The following is a 20789-nucleotide window of genomic DNA, read 5'->3' as shown; positions in this document are numbered from 1 at the left end:
CTAAAAATGGCCACACGATATGCTGAAATTTCCCATAGGTCACAAATTAAACCTGCGTCAAAAAAAAAAAAATATGACAGTTCCCCTGGTGGGCAAGCTGTATGCCATCCTCATCTACCCGAGCCAACGGGAAATGGAAAATACAAGTGTGTGAGTGAGAAAGAGAGGGAGGAGAGACCGGAAAAGAGACAGAGAGAGGCACAGAGACACATGGAGAGAGAGAGGGAGAGAGAGTCGTCTAATTAAACTTCAATTAGGCTAAACTATACTTCCATAGGGCCTGTGTGTCACTGACTGGCTCTCAAGGATGGATTTACATGACAGTAATTAGATGTTATGGTTTGCTGCTCCACACATACCCAACATCAACTACATGCTCCAGGTGCAAGCATAATATTAAAATGAGGCAGAATTTAACTAATTGGCTGCAAGGCTGCAACTTGAAAAGCAGATAAAGTGGAGTGTGAGGCTGCAGGGAAGACCCACAGCACATCAGCTATCAAGTCTAATGACAAGCGGTCAACATACAGTGTAAATCTGGTTCACACTTTCAACACGATCTCAAGTGTTGCACGCAAAGGAGGAAAAAAAAAATATGCCTTTGGAAAACACGGACATAAATGTTACATCTCAGAAACATGGAGAAAACGAAGCGAGCACTGTGTTTATGAGAGAATTCCTTCACCTTCAGCAAATATACTGCATCGAAATACATCTAAGAAATAAATTAATTAATTAGAAAAAAAAAGAGAATAAGAGGTTCAACTTGAAGAGGAGACAATAGAGCAGAAATCATTTAATCTGAGCCTAACACGCAGGTTTTATCTCTTAAATCACACAGGGCAAGACAAAAAAAATGATATGCAGTCTGAGTAACGAATAAAATAAATTATCATTTTAAAAAATTAGTGTTACATACTTGGATGAGCTGTGCATCTTGTCCTTGCAGGCCGTGATCTACCACACTGAGCCTCGGCATACACAGACAAAAGATGCAGACCCATCCGAGCCGTGCCTTTACACCGCCAATAAAGTTTACAGCAGGTACACTAAACTTTATTGGTAATGTCAACCCAGTGGTAAAAGTACACACATTCACACACAAAGGGCCCTTCCGTGGTGCAGAATAGCTGTGACTTGGGGACACATCCGGAATTTTCTAAAGACAACACGCAGGCAAATAGAGAAATAAACACCCTGAATGAAAAGGGAGCGTTCTGACCCGACACTGTTTCATGTAGAAAAAAAAAAAAAAGATAAGATTCAACTGAGGGGTAAAAACTCCTAACAGAGGAAAAACAACACTTGATTCTATTTGCTTTTGTGATACCTATTTTGTACTATTTTATTCTTATATTAAAGAGAAATACTGGATTTTAAAAGGAGTTTGGCTGCAATACAATGTACACAGATAAATTCAGTCAAAAGGCCGTAACACTGTGTCTTCGATCCCATTTCATTCGTTAGACTGCACTGTTTAGCTTTATCAGTCAGACGCAATAAATGCTGATCTCTTAAGTTTTTTATTTACAATTTAGTTTCACTGGGAAAAATGTAAATAAAACTATTCACTGAAGAAAACTGTCAAGTTCTGTTCTTTTTTTCTCTCTGAAAAAAAAAATGCACGATCCCACTTAGGTCTTAGTTTTCCCAGTCCCGCAATCTACCTTTAAATAATAAACAAATAACAACAAATAAACACTTCGAATAAAATTTAAATACGGGCCTAGTAACCAAACCCCATTCCTTCAAGGAATAACAGTCTCCTAACCCTCACACCTGATAGTCGTCTCCACGGTTAAGTATTTGCATCCACAGTGTCTCATATACACATCGAATGGATCACTTCAGCTTATTCAAATAGCAGAGTATTATAATATAACTGAGCGGATAGAGGATAGGCTGGAGGCACTAGGAGCTTTGAATAATTTAGATGCGGGAAACTGAAACATCTACACGGAGAGACGACACCTAGTACAACAGCAGTTCTAAGAATAGACTTACATTTAAAAGAAAGAAATAAAAAGTAAAAAAAAAAAAAGTAGCAGGAAATTAAATGTCCTTCAAATTAAAAATACAGCTCGTGTTTCAGTGATATGCAAGTGAGATACTGTTTTAAACAGTTGGTGGAAAAGGAAGAGGTCGAATTACATGTTTTCTGGTGGGGGAAAAAAAAAGGATCAGATTTCTATTAAAATAGTCGATCGAGTGCCGGTGTTTTACCAAATGTAACAACAGCTCAAGTGACCTACAGTGATGTATCTGAGGCACATTGTGCTGTTTGGGATAGACCACGTAAATGTTACTCAGATTTTATGGCGACTGCTCATTTCAGTTTAGTCTAAACGATGGCCATAAACTCAACAGCAGCAGCAGCAGCAACAGCAGCTGGCGAAGATGAGACACAAGGTGTTACCTGCACTTGGCCTCTCATACGCTTTGATTTCAACGCTCTGGTGCCTTCCGGAGGTTTGTCTGGACACCGAGCCTCACTCAACACCTTGCAATGGTATAGACAGATGAAAGCCTCCCTCATGCTTCGCCGTTATTTAGTCTGATTATTAAACATAAGACGCCAGATGTTTGTTCATCCCATCTCAAACAGCCATTATTCATCCCAAGATTCATTAAGAAAAGCCTCGTGTCCTCCCTGAAGAGAGGAAGTTTCTTATTAAGAGGATGAATCAAATACGACCCAGGCTTTGGAGAGTAGGCATGCTGTGAATGGGATTCGCAACCCTGCCTTAAAAGGTAAAGGGATACATCTGCAAACGCAGGTCTGGCGGTTTTTTTTTTTTTTTAATCGAATAAGTTGCAAAGTTTAAATTAGGCAAACTTTAGACAAGAGGTGATTCAGTGTGTTCGCTCCTTCTCTTCCCTCCTGCCGCCGCCTATAAATGTTCTGAGCACATATGGGCTGAAAGTCAAAGCATCATCAAAACATCAGGATTGTTGCATGTTTATCCATTTCCTCGTCGAATCGTTCTGATTATTTGCACCAAATCACTTGTGGGTGTGTTATGTTGAGCTGTGAGCGTTTCTAACCACCGTCTGAAAGTTTATAACTTGTCAAAGAGCAAAGCGGCGAAGAGGCAAAAACAATAAAATATAAATGCGCAGACTCCATTTCACACATTGGACTGTGACTTGGCTTCTCAGTTCACGTATGTATGCGCCTCGTACGCATGTGTGTGCGGGTGGAAGATGGAGTACTTTCAATAACCGAGTCTGTAACGTCAATAAAGTAAAAATAAAAAATAAAAAAATAAAACAGAAATGATTGTGAGCCATCTTGTTTATTTGTGATTTTACATCAACAATGGCGGGGACACACAAATCCGTCTTTCACAGGAGAAACACCAGGAAACGAGCATACTGTTAACATCAATATATAACAAGACGTACATAAAGATTATATTCAGTGCAAAAACAACTACGCTATATCACCAGCACATTAAAATAAAAATTCCCTTACTTTAAAATCGTTGTAATTGTAGCAGGTATTATCATACACAGTAAATGTGCGTTATAGGCAGTTTTAGTTGTTGGGGAAATAGCTTGCAATCATATCAGAGCGATGCCATAAGTGTGGAATATAAATTCAGCAAAAGGCAAGGCTCTGAGTTTAGGTAGTGCCGTGGTACAATCTCAAAATTGTTTGCTTGGCTTTGAGCTAATTGTCTTCCCAAGACTCACAAATTGTCTTCAACAAGTGTATATTGTATATCGGGTAAATGCTACATACATAACTTAATAATATAAGGTTGATATAGAACACTTTAAAATTAAAACCATATGAAATCTCTATATTCAGAAATCTCTATTGCAATTTCCCCAGGTTTAGGTAGCATCAAAGGATTTCAAACGATTGCATTTCCCTGGTAATCCTAGAAAAAAGATGTCTGAGGAGCTAATGGCTATCTTTGTCTAGGCCATTCACATGAAAACGAGTAAAACAGTAACAGTAACAATTAGAATAATAAAACTTGTGGTTTATACATGGGCTGATAGCCAATGTAACTGCTGCGATGATGTTTGAACACTTACTACTAAGTTATAGGCCTACATTTTCACTTACAGCTTCGCAAAGGTTACTCTGAAATGATGTTCTTTTTTAAAATGTAGGCTATAATGTATTTACAACACAGGTCGGCGTTGGTCATGTTCTGATCTTATTTGGCTATGCTTCTGATACAGTTATTATTAAAAGCAAATTTGTAAAAAATAGCTAAGCCATTTTTCCACCTAACATGCGTTTCACCCCCCTGTTTTATTTTTTAGTTTTATTCATTTATTTTATTTTTTTGTTCTGTTTTGTTTTTGCAAGGGCGACAGTTCTACCAAAAAAAAAGAAAATTTGCCACAGGCGTGTGTAGCTTCTACAGAGAAATCCAAATGGCAACGCGAATCATGTTAGGATAACGGTGAGAAGGGAGAATTTTTGTCTATTTATGACAGCGTTATTGGTGGGATTCCTGTTCCCTCTTGACAAAATGAAAGGGTGGTCATAAAGTTGACGCTCTCTGCCTCCTTGTGACTCTTCGTCTGTTTATGGGACCTCTCTTTTTTTTTCCCCTCTCTTTTTCAGCCATATAACCATAAAAAGGACCATAAAATCACTCCTTGGTCTCCTCTTTCTCTTCCGCTTCTTTCTCCTCTCCCTCTTCCCCTTCACCGTCCTCGTTGCCCTCTTCCTCGGCCTCGGCTTCAGCCTCTCCTCTCTGACCCGGAAACTTGTCTTTGTTGTTCTCTTTTTTCCACTTCATCCTCCTGTTCTGAAACCAAATCTTCACCTGCCGCTCGGTGAGGCTCAGGGCGTGGGACACCTCGATCCTCCTCTTGCGGGTCAGGTAAGGGTTGAAGAGAAACTCCTTCTCCAGTTCAAGAGTTTGGTAACGACTGTAGGTTTGCCTCCCATTCCGTCTTCCTGGGGCTTGAATGAAATATAAAGCCAGAGGTTAGCTGGACTGACCACGGTCCCCCATTAAAAAAAAAAAAAAAGAAGAAGAAGAAGAAAACATTCAGATGACTTATAATTAATTCTGCATTTTCTCTCTTTTTTTCCTTCCCAGCATGAATACTAATCGCTCAGCTCCTTAAATTGCGTTCACATCTTCCAGGTCACATCCACTCATAAAGAGCGAAGGTTGTGTACAGTAGATTTTGCATTAACAGTAATATCTATTAGGCTACACACCTGCCGAACAGGAATTGTTTACGTGTGGAATTTCAAAATAATAGTCTTCCTAATACTAATATTTTTCACTCGTGTTTGTGCCATTTCCAGCTCTGTCTGCAGGAGGGATCAGCTGTCTGATGCAACTTTTAAACCCACTCCACTAAAGAGTTACTGTGTGAGTATGAGAAGACAATGTGGATCTATTTTCAAAATGGCTATCAATTATGAATTCATATTTCTATCAATGTAAATTCATTAAGGCCTGATTCCCACAAACTAAGCCTATGCGTTCTATTCTACTTTAGATGTAAACTATAGGAGCTTGTTTACAGAAATGTGTTTGGTTTTCCTCACTAGCAACAGGGGTCGTGAAAGGCTGATTGAGATTTTCAGACACACATACACACACATACACATATAAATACATACAAACATACTTACAGAGTCACACACACAGGAATGAAAATAAGAAGAGAAAGAAAAGTATGAAAAGAGAGACGAGATAAAGCTTCACTGTAACAACAGATGGGGACAGGCTATAGTGATATATATCTCTCTGAGCAGATAAAATGAAGCTTACACCTGTGTGGAGTTAATGTAGCCTGATAGCCTGGAACAGGATGATCCATGAATGGAAGGGGTAATATCTACAAAGCCCTTATGATTATGGCTGTATGAGCCTGAGCCACATTGGGCCTGCGGGTCAAATTACCCCCCAAACCCTCAAAACCCAGATTCTGGATAATCAGAGCATGTTGTGTTTCAGCTAACCCTCCTGTCACTCTGCATGCTTACTGGTGTGTGTGGTACCACACCATATTATAAATTACGACTTACTCATCCTTTCCCCCTAGTGCGTTTAGGGTTTGTGAAATATCTTATGTGAACGATAATTGACTTCAAAGAGCTGGTGTCATGAGCTCTGATCAGCAATACAGTGTTTTAAAGGCACTTTTGAAAGCAACAACTCAGCCCTGTATGGACATGTGCTGCAGAGTAACAGCAGCCTGCAGTACAGGTTGTATGTGCCCCATCATGTTCCCTGACTTATTTCGTTTTATAGTTTAGAGACACACTCACGCACACATATATATACACACTCAGGCGTATTTAGCACGCATGCACAAAAAAAAAAGCACACACATACACACACAGGCAGACACACGCTGACAAACACACACGCGCGCGCACCGAGTAACATTGAAAGAATAGGAAATAATTGTATGATTCTGACCGTGGGGTCTCATCCAAGGAAACATAAGACTGGGAGAGGAGTTTTGATTTAAGTGGCCTTGTCCTTCTCCGGGGTTAGAGCTGCTCGACGATTTACAGTCTGGGTATTGCGCTAGGCTTGCGTCTTGCTGGGTACCATAAAGCGTTTGCCTCGGAAGGGCTTCATATCCATAAAATTTCGTTGCGTCTCCGTGGCAAGCCAAAGCGCAGGGGTTTTGCTGGTATCCGGGGTTGGAGATCCCCGTGGTCCCATGGTGGAAAAAGTCCTGCACATGATGGGACGGGTGCTGAAAGCCCGGTGCGGCTGCTCCGGGTCCGTAAACCAGCGTGTGGCTGCGGGCAACGCTTTGTGGAAACCTGCAGTCGTAGTAAGTTGGCTCCAGTGACTCGCCGCCTTTGTACTTAGAAAAAAGAGGGTTAACAAAATAGGAGCTCATGTTTAGTTAGCATCAAGCAGACGGTCTCTCTCGCAGTTGAATATCTCCTTTAGGATGATGGCAGCCTTTTGTTTAGGGTCCCAACTCGCACAGCGCACACAGGCAGACAAACCGGAACTAGGAGAAACGCTGCCCCTTTGGACAATCTACGGCAGCTCACTCTCTCTGAGCCGTTCCTCTCATCGGATTTCTCTCGCAGTCGTGAGTGGGGTGGGTTTTTTTTTTCCCAGGCTGTGCGGGCTCAAACCCGGCTCATGGCATGTGCTTTGGATGTGCGTTAGCTAAAGGTTAAAGCTGGCTTGCTCGACCGGCACCAGTCACAGACGCTGCTCTTTTCTTTCTTTTTCCTTTTTTTTTTTTTTTTTTTTTAGCTTCCCACCCAACCACCCCCACCACAAGCGCCCCCCACCCTCCTCCAACACCCCCCGCCTCCCCCCACACCCCCCACCCACCCCTTCATCTTTCTGCGACCGGTCAGACGTGGGCCCTACGTATATCCACCTTGAGAGGAGCTGCACTAATCATAACCAACAACCCAAGAGGCTTTAAACGTGATCAATGTTGTATTTATCACAAAACGCTTTGTTATAAGCTGATATATGGAGTTGTGAAACGGTTAAAATATAAAGACTCTGAAGCATGAGGCATTTCCACTATTGTCTGAATTTATAGTTTAGCTTGTTGTCTTTGCATGGAGGTTAGGAGGTGTATATGGCAGGAAAAGTTTAGTCTTTACGAACGGATAAAGCTGTTATGAGTTGGTGTTTGCCCTCTCAGGCCTTATTGGAGTACACTGATTTCTAGCAAATAGGTGACCTTTAATGGGCTCTAGCAGGTCAACATAGCATTTGGGAGTTCATGAAGACCAAAACGTGACATAAAGCAACACTAAAACAATACTAAAAGCGAGGCAAAACCGAGGGTATGACACACAGGGCCGACAAGCGAAATAATGTACGAGATGAAGACAAAACATTCCCCTCGGTGTAATCGAGTAAAGACCAGAGCGACACACTTGCACCGTGCGCTGTAAAACACCGACACACGCAAATATAAACACGACCTATGAATACTAGGTGCCACTTACTGACCCCGTAAAACCGACGAGGATAAGCCGTAAATCTCCCACGTGGAGGAGTTCATAAAATTTTACATTGGATGTTTAGCTACAATCAGCGCGCGTGCAATTCCCAGCTCAATAGTTGTAGGGTCTCTCTCTCTCTCTCTCTCACACTCTCTCTCTCTTTCCAAATATGCAAGTGTGGCTTTTTGTGGGGTTACTGACGTTTTATACACATCATCGTAAAATATGAAAGGCGCACTGGGCGAGTTTATAGACCTTTCACACTCTATAAATATGCAGATTGCCAATCATTGTTGCATACTTTTCGGTACAGACAAGCCGGTACAGACGTTACAACCGACACGTTTTAATGATGCAAATAAGCAGGTAGCTGATTTTTTTTTTTTTTTTTTTTAAACAAGCTGTGCAGTGACAATGAATTATTATTATTATTATTATCATTATTATTATTATTATTATTATTATTAGTTGTTGTTGTTGTTGTTGTTGTTGTTGTTATATTATGTAAATCTATAATAGTGTTGCTACTTAGTGTATTGATGTGATGTTACTTTTGCTCTTGTTTACTACCTGGCTGTTATTAAAGCATTTCATATATCTGGCTGTATTTAAATATGGGTCCTTCCTGAATGTTTTTAATGATTTTATGATTTTAATGGAGTTCTTGTTTTGAATTTACACTATGAAAAATAAAAGCAACAAATACAAAAAAAATATATATAATAATTTAAAAAATCCAGACACACAGTCCAGACATATAATAGCGTATTGCCCTATAAAAGTAGATGCTGTTGCCCTTTGTTAAAACTAGAACCTGCCTGAGCCCAATTATCTTTATTTTTAAAGGGCACACAATGGGTGACAATTAAAAAAAAAAATACCACAACATCCCCATTAACTCATAAATTCCCGGACATTTGCGAAGTTTTTTTTTTTTTTTTTAAACAAAAAGTGACAAAAAATAAAAATGTAAAATGAAACAGAAAATTATATATATACATAAATAATAATAAATAAATAAATAATAAATAAACCGCTTATACACACGTTCTTGCCCAACACAACAACCAGCTCGCTGCGTGCCGGATTGCTGCTCTGTGGCCTATTACACAAAATGCGGTGAGTGACCATATCTGTCATTTTGTCATCGATAGGTTACTCCTCACTCTTCAGCCAAGCCACAGAGCTGTAAAAAAAAGCCCCTTCAACACACCGACCCTGCTCAAAACATGGACCAACAGCGTCATCTAGCGTTGAGATGTGTCCCTAAACCTCAATGAATCCACCAATCAGAAACAACTGCGATGTGGACAGAAAGGGTCTCCCCCCGTTTGTCCAAACCCTGTATGCTTCTTGTCTTTTTTCCTTAAATAAAGCAGATGTTTACCAGCAAATCCGGACCTACACGTCCTCAGTCTCTTCTGCTTTACAACAGGCTTGAAATAGTTGTCGTCCTGTATCTTTTCCTGTCATGGCCGCTGCCTGCTCCCATACAGGAGATAACCGTGCTGTGCAGCACTCATATTTATGAACAATAACTATTGACATTTTCCCATCTAACTGTGGGCTAATAGACCACTCATGTGATGAAGTGCAGGGGGGTTGCGGATGGCCCATCAGGCAAAAGTCCCCCTGAACAGTGCGCATGACTCTCCTTTGAACGAGTCCACCACCACCACCGTCCATTAAAACCATAAAGTAATTTAGCCCAGACGTCTAGCCAGTTAGTCGAGTTTGCTTTGTTCGTCTGCATTTGAGACAAACAGCCGAGCTCCAACAGGGGCTGTAAAAGTGGCATTTTTTTGTCCGAGCCAAGCGGAAATGCGCTGGATTGGGCTTTGAAATTACTGCATCCTGTCCGTATTGTTTGCCACCACAAAAAGGCAATTTAGGCCTATCCCAGGAAACAAATGCGAGACATGGGAAATTGTCTCTCACTTAAAACTCAGCTGCTCAGTCTCAGATTTTGTGATCGCCTATGGACCTATAGCCAAGGAATAAAGGCCAGCAATCTATAAGCTTATTTAGAGGGAAAATCATTTAAGAAAACGCTTCGTGGCGGTGGTTAATATTTACAAACGAATATGTTCTCGGAAACGTGACATTTAGACATATATTTTTGCTGTGTATATATATATATATATATATATATATATATATATAGGGCATGGACCAACAACAATTAACGCACATGTATTAAATTTTGCTTTTATAAGAATCTTTTGTGCACAGTTTAAATTGAACTATGCTGCTGCGCCCCCCGCCCCATATTAGTAAAACTGTAAACACAACAGCAGAAAGAATTATTATCCGAAGACAAATGCTGCTTCTTGTTTCTGGAGAAATGTACTCCCCCTCCCTAACAGGCAAAACGTGGGTATTCAAACGTGGGTTTATTGGATGTGTATGTACACATCCCTCAATATGTGCATAACTGTAAAAGTGCGTTGTTGAGACTGAAAATCGGGCTAACTGCCACTTTAAAAGCAATGCAAAGCAAAATTAAAACAATCCCGTCTTAGTAAATCCTTAACCGCGCTGACACTGTTAAGTTTTCGACTTCGCCATGATTTGCTCATGCTTAGGCCTTAGCTGTACCAAAACACGAGGGCGAAGAAATGTGGACGCATAGTTATTTAGAAAACATTCATCTGTTTGCAATAAGTAGCCTCAACAGTACGATTTGGTAACTCTCCTTTACTTTCCTGCGGCTTTTTTTTTTTTTTCAAAACAATAAAATACTTGAGTTGATACTGAAAAGAGACTGTGTTTATCAGGCCCTCTGTGCAGCCGTGTACGTATTACTCAATGCGTTTGGTCGCAAACATGATTGTCCACTTTGGGTCACAATAAATACAGAATACACGCACTTAGTGATTATGTTTATATTTGCAGATGTCTATATCTACACTCTATTATTAAACTCGTAGACTACAGTCCCAAAAAAAAGAACAAAAATTAACAAAGAGATGCACAAATACAGCAACAACTATCACAAAAATACAAGACAAGTCCGATCGCAGATGCTCTGTTTCTGTACAAAATACTACACCTGCGCAACAACGTACAAAGAAACTAAAACATGAAAGAAAACATTCACATCATAAATTATGGGTTTGTGAAATTCAAAAGAATTCAAGTATTCTCTTTCTTCGGACAGTTTTAACGTATCCAAACTGCGCTTGTATAATTTCTCTTACAAAAAAAGAAGGAAAAAAAAAGGTGTTTCGAAGTGAAAGCAGAATGTAAGTATTTCAGTTTTAAGTTTTTCTTGTTTTCTTTCTCTTTTTTTTAGTCTTTAACGCTTGACACATTATTGTGCACTGGAAAATAACATAATTAGCATCAAACGAAGTTAAGGTTAATACAAAAATCCAACAAAATGATAAATATGAAGAGGAAGGGTGGTTGGGGGTCATCGTGTGTTTTGGTACATCTGTGCTGTCCATGTGACTAGTGGTTATTATGTTTGTTTTTTGTTTTTTTGTTTGCTTTTTTCAGACTGCAGTCCACATTATTGTTCTTTGCTGTCGGTTTTTTCTTTGTTCATTTTCTTCATCTTCATTCGCCGGTTCTGAAACCAGATTTTGACCTGCCTCTCGGTCAGATTCAGGACCCTCGCGACCTCGTATCGGCGGTCTCTAGTAAGGTACATATTGAACAAAAACTCCTTTTCCAGTTCGAGAGTCTGGTACTTTGTGTAAGGGCATCGCTTCTTCCTTGTGGAGCGGGCATGTATCCAATTTGCCACAGGGTTATCTGCAAATAAAAACCATAATAATAATGATAATAATAATAATAATAATAATAACAACAACAATAATAATAATAATAAAGGCAGAATAGCAATAAAGGAAACAGTGATATTACATGACAATGACAACCATATTGGTGTTTAGAGTTTACAAAAATTTCCGTGGGCTCGTGAGATGATGCTATAATTACAAATAATGTCAAATCACACACAGGTTTGGTGTTTCCCATTAAAGCTAAGCTGATAGTGAGCATTTGGAGAAATAGATTCTCAGTCTCAGACTATCCAAGCCTACACTGATTTGCTTCCTTGTCCCTTTAACTTGTGAGTAACACCGTCGTAAAATACTCAATGCGCTTATTCACTTTATTGGCCCATAAAATGGCCCGTAGTTCAAGCCGTTACAGGTCCGTGGTGAAAGTCCTCGAGTGTGTCCCTACATTCCTCAAGTTGGCTGCAAGAGTCATGTGAATTTGTTTTGGACCCAGAGAAGAGAGCAAATTTTCAAATGTAACTATGTGCGTATCATCTTCTCGTTATTACGTGGGTGAATAATGTATTTTACTACTGGGGATCAAATAATGTGGTTTTTCCTCACACGATGGGCCTACATAAAAAAAAAAAAAAAAAAAAAAAAAAAAAAACAGGACTGAGAGTCGGCTTATGGGGCTTCATGTGCCGTATGTGATGGCACGGGGTCAAAATATGGTCGTAAAAATGAACTATAAGGCATTTACTGGTGAATATTGATTCATATGTCGGTTTAGGTTGTTCAGATAAAAAAAAAGAACACATTACATGTTTTTCAGATTATGTAATATCCTTCCAAATTCAACGTCTTCCTGTAGGTTTGAGTCCATGTTTACAACCCCGTCTGCTTTTATAGCCCCCAATATTAGCCTAGTAGCGTTTGTCTTTTATAGTTCCTAAAGCTTTCCCCCTAGCAGAGGCGATTCAGAGCTGAGCAGAAAAGGGAGGATGAAACAGCTTATAATTTCACTTTATGCGGGGACGTTAAAATGCCTCTAAGCAAAAGCAGATTTACACAATCCCAAAAAAACAAGAACTCCAACCCCGGTTGTAAAAGACTGTAGGAGCTTGAACTTACTCGGATCTAGCTCCGGCTTCTCGTCTTTATGTTTCCCTGAAGCCAGGAGCTCCGACTCGGGAGAGGGGATATTCTGCTGCGTCTTGTCTCGCATGTCAGTGGATGAGCAGTAAAGATAATCCGTGTAGGTCCGTCCGCTGGAGCCGAGACACTCGCCGGCTCTGTGCTCCTGAAAGGCGTCCGGCTTCAGCCCATAGTGCCTGCTGTTCCCCGGATAGCCATGGAAAGGCACGGCGCCTGATATCGGCTCCAGCCATGACCGCATATACCTCGAGTCTGTGCCTAAGTGAGGTTGGTGACTGTATGGATGGTAAACCACTGATGACTGGGAGTGTACAGGGGCCCAGGAGGTGGAGAAGACGGGTGGCTTGGGTGCGAAGCTGCAGGAAGGATAGTCAGCACACTCCGGTACTAGGGACGTCGGACGAGGGCCGGCTGGGTGCGAACCGGGCGCCGAAAACCGAGTTGCAGCAAGGACATCCTCGTTTTCATGGTTGATCAAGGAGTCCACATAATAATTACTTATGGGACCCGTGGTCGACATGTCGAAGCTTCCCCGACTCTTTTACATGCATCCGATTATTATATGGAGTGTATGTGTACTTTTTTATCTAGCCATAGAACAATCAAGGCAGGTAATTATTTCTCAACGCTCCCCTGCCTGCTATTGGCTGCCTCACCGACACGTGATTATATTTACCCCCACAAAAATTGTACAGTGGATCAATGCGCCACTTATCCTGGGATACCAATGCACATAAATCGGATTAAAGAACTTGCTCCTTTGCTGTTTTTTTCCCCCCTTGGATGTTTTAGAGGTAACTTCAGCAGCCGCGTGTATTTGTGAAGAAACCGTGTGGCGCTCACGGTGGACCTTTCTCTGGTCGCAGAACAGACCTGCGCACGTTACGTCTAAACCCGAGCAAGGCACTATTTGATGGTGTAATCAATCTCTGTCCGGCTAAATCTACCGTTGCCCCAATGTTACTGCAAGGAACCGTATTGCAGCATTAAAGTGTTTATTGGGTCGTTGACGAGTTTTATCTTTATCAAACAAGCAGCTCATCTGATAGAGTGAAGGGTTTATAACTTCCTGCGGAATGCTGTTTATTTCTTAATAGAGAGGGGAGCCTGCACAGTAGCTACACACACACATATGTACAGACTCAGGCGAGAGAGGGAATCAAAATACGGGATGCAGGATACTACAACAATAAAGTTTGCACTGTTTCTAACGAGGGCGCAGCAGACCAAACATTTCCTAAATGGGATCTGCGGAGATAGGAGAGGAGGGGATTCAGATTCTTGACAAGCAGCCCACTACAGCGGGCTATATTCGGCTAGTGACCGTCCATGTTTTTATGCCCATCAATAAATTTTAACGAGGACCATTTGATTGTTCATAAACGTGTCGTTAATAAGACTGCATCCGAGTTCCTAGCTCAACATAAAACCACCACCATCACCACTGCATGCATGCATGCACGTGAGACAATTCATATCATACAAGAAAGGCCGAGGACAGGAAAGAGGAGACTGCGGAGCAGTGGAGGTAAAAAAGGGCTAACTACACGAAACATATCCTAACAGAGATAATGTTACTGTTGTATCTAATGGCAGAACTTTAGTGTTTTGCCCCCTGCAATATACCGGTGTAGCTTGTCAGTTAGTAGGCTGTGAAACAACCCTGAACTCTTGTGCAGGGCTGCAGCGACACAGCAAATAACACACAATACTAATATACGCTGAGTAACTGAAGAAGGCACCGGTGTCACAGGGGGAACACAATTAGACTAATTGTAACATAAATACTGCAAGTTTAATGCACATGTTGTGCGGACTGGATGAGGTAGATAGATAACAGCGCGGCCGATGCATTAGTGATTCCCTCTAAAAGCAGCACACGTTATATTTCTGTGATGTGGTGACTTGGGTGCAGGAGTATATATCTGCGCAGTTTGAAAAACGGTGATGCTGACGAGAGTTATTATCTGCACTTTTAATCTGATGTGAATGCATTTATGTTTTTTGATGTGTCGTGGGCTATTTGCTTTGGATTAGATGCAGGGTGGTGTCCCTTACAGCTGTTTTGATGTTTGACATTTTATCTTTTTTTTGTACTGTGGACAAGTAGATGGTAGAAAAAAAAAAGAAAAGGAAAAAAGGATAATTGAACTTTAAGATGAGGGAGATAAATACAAGGATGTGCAGACCTGACAGTCGTTATGTGCAAAAGTGAAATTATAGTAGTGCAGCCGAAGAGACCACACTTCACTATACTGAAATTAACTCAAACTTAGCGCGCTGTTTCATAAATTGCCAAATACAAAATGACAAGTTTAACCAGAGAAACCAAAAAAAAGAGACAAACTTCAAATGAAAATCCCCAGTTTAGAAATGTTAGTGACGATTGTAGTAGATCTGTAGGAAAATAAAACAGCGGAGTACTGAGATTTAAAAACAAAAAACAAAAACAAAACAAGTCTTTGTCAAAGCGGAACTACCAGGATCAGATGACGTCACGGATTCATCTGAAATAAATTCAACTTTAGTGTAAAAATGATTTCTCACAGGATATAATCAAATGGTGTGATATTCAATATCTGGCCATCGTGATGTAAAACTAAATGTGATCAAGCGCTGGCGTTAGGAAGTGCGATGTTTGTCATGGCTGCTGAGTTCAGATTCAACCATGAAATTTAAAAGGCCAGACGCCAGACCTTAACCCGGATAACGCCAAACGGCATCCTGGAGCGCGCTGATGAATGCGCAAGTCCGTGGCCCAGTCAAAAATCGCCCCCCCCCCCCCCCCCTCTCTCCCCAACTCCCTCTCTGCATGTTTACAGAAATTAAAACCGTTCATTAAACTGACCTCGTCTCAAATCGGATCGTTTTAAAGCTGTGTGTTTTTCTGCAGGTTGAAGGTCTAAGTCCGTTAATTCCGCTGCTGCCATTAAAGCTGAATGAAAAAGTGCTCAGTGAGCATTTATTGCAATAACATATGGTCATATAAATACATTATACAATCTATGGCCATGTCCAGAGTAATCCAGTGAAATCCTTTATATTGTTCTGGGCGTGTACGCCTGTGGGTTTGTGGGTTTGTGCGTGCGTGTGTGAGTGTGTGTGTATGTGTGTGTATGTATGTCAGTGTCCATTAATGAGAAGTGAGGATTTTTTTTTCTCCACTGTATCTATTCCACTTGTTTCTCCATGTTTAATGCGCTATAATAATAATAAAAAACTATGAAATTATGAAATTGTTCTTTGTTGTTTCTTTTCCTGCAGTTTCTGTCTTTTACCTCTGTCCTAACACAACCGGAAATTGCAGCTAGACTGTTTCAAATCATACTGCCAAAGAAATGCTGCTTAGCTGCATCGACATTTCACCGAGAAACACAGCCTGTTATGGTGAACAAAACAAAAAGTAAGTGCTTTGTCAATTTCGTTTTGAACATGTATGCTTCAGTATCACCAATATACGAAAATACAGACTAAATATTGATAATTAAAGCATCAAGCATAAGAAATGATACGAAACTGTTTAGTTTGCTTTAACATGGACTCTATGTTCGTCTATAGTCAAGTGAAGTCATTTTCTGTTAATATTGTCCAAAATCACAAACCTGCCGCTGAAGGCTTTAGAGTCTGCACAACATAGGACACCAGCTATGCTTAGACTCTCAGATCACATGCAACCTATTGTGTGTTTTCATCTTAGTGCAAGTCAGAGATGCGCTGGGTATGTCCTGTACCTCAGATGCATTCATGTGTTTATAAAGACTTAACCAGTGATGTTAACAACAATGCCTGAAACTGATGCTACCATTCCGCCACAGTATGCGCCTGGCTCTGACATTTCTCTTTTTTTTTTTTTTTTTTACATGATTGAGTTTCCCCACTCACAAAACAATTATGCATCAGATATCTGTAGCCTACTTGTGCAGCATGACGCAAAAGACAGGCCTATAGGCTAATGGTCTCATGTTAACAGCTTTACTTAAATGGACAATGTTGTTTTTGTGTTTGTTTTTAGATGCGGACCACTTATTCACAGCCTTGAGCCGTTATATTTCAAGTCGACGCCAACGGACAAAAACCTGACAGTGAGACAACACACAGTTTGGGTATTTCCGCGCGGCCGCAAACTGACGCTTTCTCATCATTAGTAATTATTGACAGAAAAAGCTGTCTAGGGCCCTTTAATCCACACACCACTTGGATAAATGTCACGCAGCTTTTATGTGGAAAAAAAAGGGAAAAAAAACAAAAACGTAAAGAAGTGTAACTACTGACCAAGCAGCTTCAATTAAGATCATGTACTGGTCCGCATGTGAGTAAAAGACCACACCCTCAGACTGGCTGAAGGCAGAGTGTAAATGTATGAATTGCAGATTACTCTTTGTTTGCAGCCCTATAATCATAAAACGGACAGAAGGACAGAGCTCCACAGACTGATGATCAGGCACAGACTATCTCTTGTGCGTGTTAAAGATTCCTCTTCACTGTCAAGTCAGTCTGAACTTTGTTTAGATTTACTTCCATCAGCAAAAAACCCAGTTTATCTCACCGCAGGGTGGATGAATAGAAGCACTTCAAAATATGTTTTCTTACATGACTTTCTTTTGTTCCTTCACATTCGCTGGCTTCCGTGTAGACACGTTATCTATTCTTCTCATAACAGTGATAATAAATGTAATGTCCTCCAAGAAATAGTCACGACACATAAACAGAGTATATTTGATCTGGAAGCTCCAGATCAAACACACACACACACACACACACACACACACACACACAGGCGCAGCGCAGTCTAATCAATTTAGTGGTTTATCTATAGCCAACATTTGGACCACATTAGCCGACCTTAATCTCTGCATATGGAAAATTCAAAGTGGATATAAAAAGTTATTTAAAACGCCCCATGTGCCGAACAGACTGCAGATAGGCCCTGCAAATCCAAGAGTCATCGTGTGATCAGCTGAAAGACCACAAAATGATCTGTATTATCCTAACTGTACTACAGAGCTCTATATCCAAGATAACCCGCTACGACGCACACTTTCAGAGAGCCCACAATCCAAATACGCATCTGAATTGTATTAAGCTTCCATCCAGACTGTTTCAAAGCAGCGTCTTTAGTCAAAACACTTGATCTAATCCCACTGTTGTTCAGCATAACAAATCGTGAGACCTATAGATGATCAATATAGATTTTCTCATGCTGAGAAGGCCTGTCGCAAATGACATACATTTTGCATTCCCGTCCCACAGAACAGATTTTCGTGATTAAAAATGGCGACGTAGTTTCCGTCGGGACAGTGAATCACAATCCTTTATATTAAAATAGAAATAAATAAAATCTCCCTGTGTGTTTTAGCCTGAATGTTGTTAATGCGTATGTACGGATTTGATTGCAAATTCCAAACCATTCAGCGTAAACACAAATGATTTCCAATTATTGATTTGAAAAGAAAATTTTAAAAGCCACATTTTGAGTTCCACTTCGCCCAATTTCGCTCAAAATAAAAACGGAAATTTCAACATTTTCTGTGGAAAATAAAAAGTTAAGGTCCCTTGTCTCCTGAAACTGATCGTCTACTAACTTCACCTTTTAAACAAGCTTCACAAATTAAGTCCGAGATGCTATTTTTTCCCTATATCTCACAAGAAAAACCTAATTTATCTAAAAAAAAAAAAAAAAAAGAGAAAAAAGTAAAAGAAAAGTCGTTTGCATAGTTTGCTCATGTCTGATCATGCCAGTGGCAGTAACACATCTTGAGCCGTCCTAAAGGAAGTGGCTGTCTAAAGGCTTCAGTTCCTGTGCGCCACTACAAAGTGAAATAAATTGCTTTATGCGTATATGGTTTTAGGGTGAATCTGTGCAGCTCTCGGGGCTGTTTCCAGCGCTGTAAAGTCTTTGTCAGTGTAGCATTCCAAGGGAGACACTCATTCATTGAGCTGAATGAAAGTGACTTTGGATTCCAGACTGTCTCTTCCAGTTGCACTGCCGCCAAAGGAAGGAGGGGGGGGGGCTGAGAAAACAAGGGGAAATAGTGACCAGTATAAACACTGGACTCCCTTGCATTAAAGATGCTGAGTGCGCCACCAGAGCAGACTATTCCATAAACAAGTTATTGTGTTATTTGTAGTGAAGCTTTTCTGAAGATTTACATTTTCCTTTATCATCTTATCGCCTTAAATCTACCTCACCTTAAACAATATTATCTATCAGTACTGTTAGTGATCAAATGGATTGCTGTTAAAGGCATAAACATGAATAATGTAGATGAAGATGAATAATGTAAGGCCTATACTAGTGATGGTCAGTGTGTGTTCTACAGCTTTCAAATATAAAAACATGAGCTCGTATTTGGTGTAAATTTTATCAAATATTTCAGGACAATATTTCGCTTTTGATCTTAAATATAATTTCATGCTGAAGCTACTGTAAGTTAAATCTAAAAGAAGATAGAAAATAGAAGAACTTATCTCTAAACGTATTATTAATTTGATACAGTGAGGGTTGTGTGTAAACGCAAGTATCTCATCTCGTTAACGGGCCGCGAAAAAACAAAAACAAAAAAAGTTCAACCTCAAACTTTGCCGTAAAACAACAAACAAGAAAAATGAAAGTATGATATGCACGAGTTAAGCTATTTTAACTATTTAATGCACCAAATAATACTGGCGGGAAATCCACTGGGAAAAAAATAAATAAAATAGGTCTCAGTCAACAAAATTAGGCTCATAACCGAATGATCGCGGGCATAAGAGATGTACAAAAGGACAAGTGTCCTTATTTGTCTCGAAGCTTGTGGGAGCCATTTACTTTCAAAGTATTCAATATTTTAGATCATATGTTGTCATAAATATTAATATCAGGTCTCTTCTCATCTTCTCAGAATAAAATATTCCAGCAAATTCGAAATTGGAATATAAAACATTTCAGAGAGTCGTGCATTAGCAGTCACAGATCATGGAAATGTCAAATTTCTCTTAAACACCTTGCTCCATTTGTAAGATAAAGTAACCTGAGTGAAATATGTGGCACCTATCTATCTATCTGTCTGTCTGTCTATCTGTCTGTCTGTCTATCTATCTATCTATCTATCTATCTATCTATCTATCTAGATCATCATAGAGCAGCTAAAAGCACTCAACCTAAGCAGACAGCCAGTGTTGACAGATGCAATACAACGCAGTCTAAAACTTTTACCCCATGTTGTTTACAACCTATTCTCCTTCTAAGAGCCTCAGAAGGTTTTACAGCCCACCACAAAATAACAGCAAAGAAAGAAAACGTCTCTGCCCAAGGTATTGCTGCTCAGTTCATTTACAATGCCATTTGCGGGGGGACCTGGGTGACTATAGGGGGTAATTCAGCGGAAATTGTGCCCTTGATGAAGACGAACTGACGTAATCAAGGCAGTTTCTTGTTGCGGAGCCAGGAAGCCAACCCCAACAACATGAAACTACCTAAACCACGCTTCAGCTTCGCGCAAAAAGGGGTTAAAATCCATGGAAAGGGCAATGCATGCAAAAAGCCAAGTGAGGATTAACACTATCCAGCACAAAGAGAACAAGGCGAGTACCATCAACAATAAAACACACCAAGGTATACCAGGCTGCAGTCAAGCTACTTTCTAAACATTTGCTTGTAGTAACTTAGATAGCAACGCATGTCTTGACTAGTTTTCCTCGTAAAAAAAAAAAAACCCGTCTCAGCCTTAATATGCCATTGTTCTAATTCCATAAATAGTATGTAGCAGCACAGCATAGCGTGTATTCAGCTGTTCCAAATAAGCAAACTTCCAAATTCAGTCACAGCGCGTATCCAGACACAGAAAGCCAAAAATAATCAGCCAGCAAGCAACATCTTGATTCCACTGAGGCAAAAAAAAAAAACAAAACAAAACAAAACAAAAACAAAAATCAGCAGCAGGCTGATTCATCTCAACAACTTCAAATGAATTATCGACTTGAGCAGGCAT

General features: G+C 40.2%; 3 protein-coding genes across 4 annotated transcripts in view; all 3 read right to left on the bottom strand.

The window, feature by feature from the left end:
• The window catches only part of LOC121195886 (homeobox protein Hox-D3-like), a 56176-nt gene that overhangs the window by 34976 nt on the left and 411 nt on the right, over positions 1–20789 (bottom strand). The window lies entirely within an intron of this gene.
• Positions 3300–7036, bottom strand: hoxc8a (homeobox C8a). Its single transcript, XM_041059666.1, has 2 exons — positions 6414–7036; positions 3300–4933 (listed from the first exon to the last, which is right to left on the bottom strand). The coding sequence occupies exons 1-2, from the start codon at positions 6847–6849 to the stop codon at positions 4617–4619; spliced, it is 753 nt and encodes a 250-aa protein (XP_040915600.1). The 5' UTR covers positions 6850–7036; the 3' UTR covers positions 3300–4616.
• hoxc9a (homeobox C9a) lies at positions 10821–13435 on the bottom strand. The gene is made up of 2 exons (XM_041059655.1): positions 12796–13435; positions 10821–11692 (listed from the first exon to the last, which is right to left on the bottom strand). The coding sequence occupies exons 1-2, from the start codon at positions 13337–13339 to the stop codon at positions 11448–11450; spliced, it is 789 nt and encodes a 262-aa protein (XP_040915589.1). The 5' UTR covers positions 13340–13435; the 3' UTR covers positions 10821–11447.

The sequence above is a fragment of the Toxotes jaculatrix genome, chromosome 2 (assembly GCF_017976425.1).
Source record: "Toxotes jaculatrix isolate fToxJac2 chromosome 2, fToxJac2.pri, whole genome shotgun sequence".
Taxonomy (NCBI): Eukaryota; Metazoa; Chordata; class Actinopteri; family Toxotidae; genus Toxotes; species Toxotes jaculatrix.
Note: the sequence above shows the minus strand (reverse complement) of the source record. Positions and strands in the feature narration are given on the sequence as shown.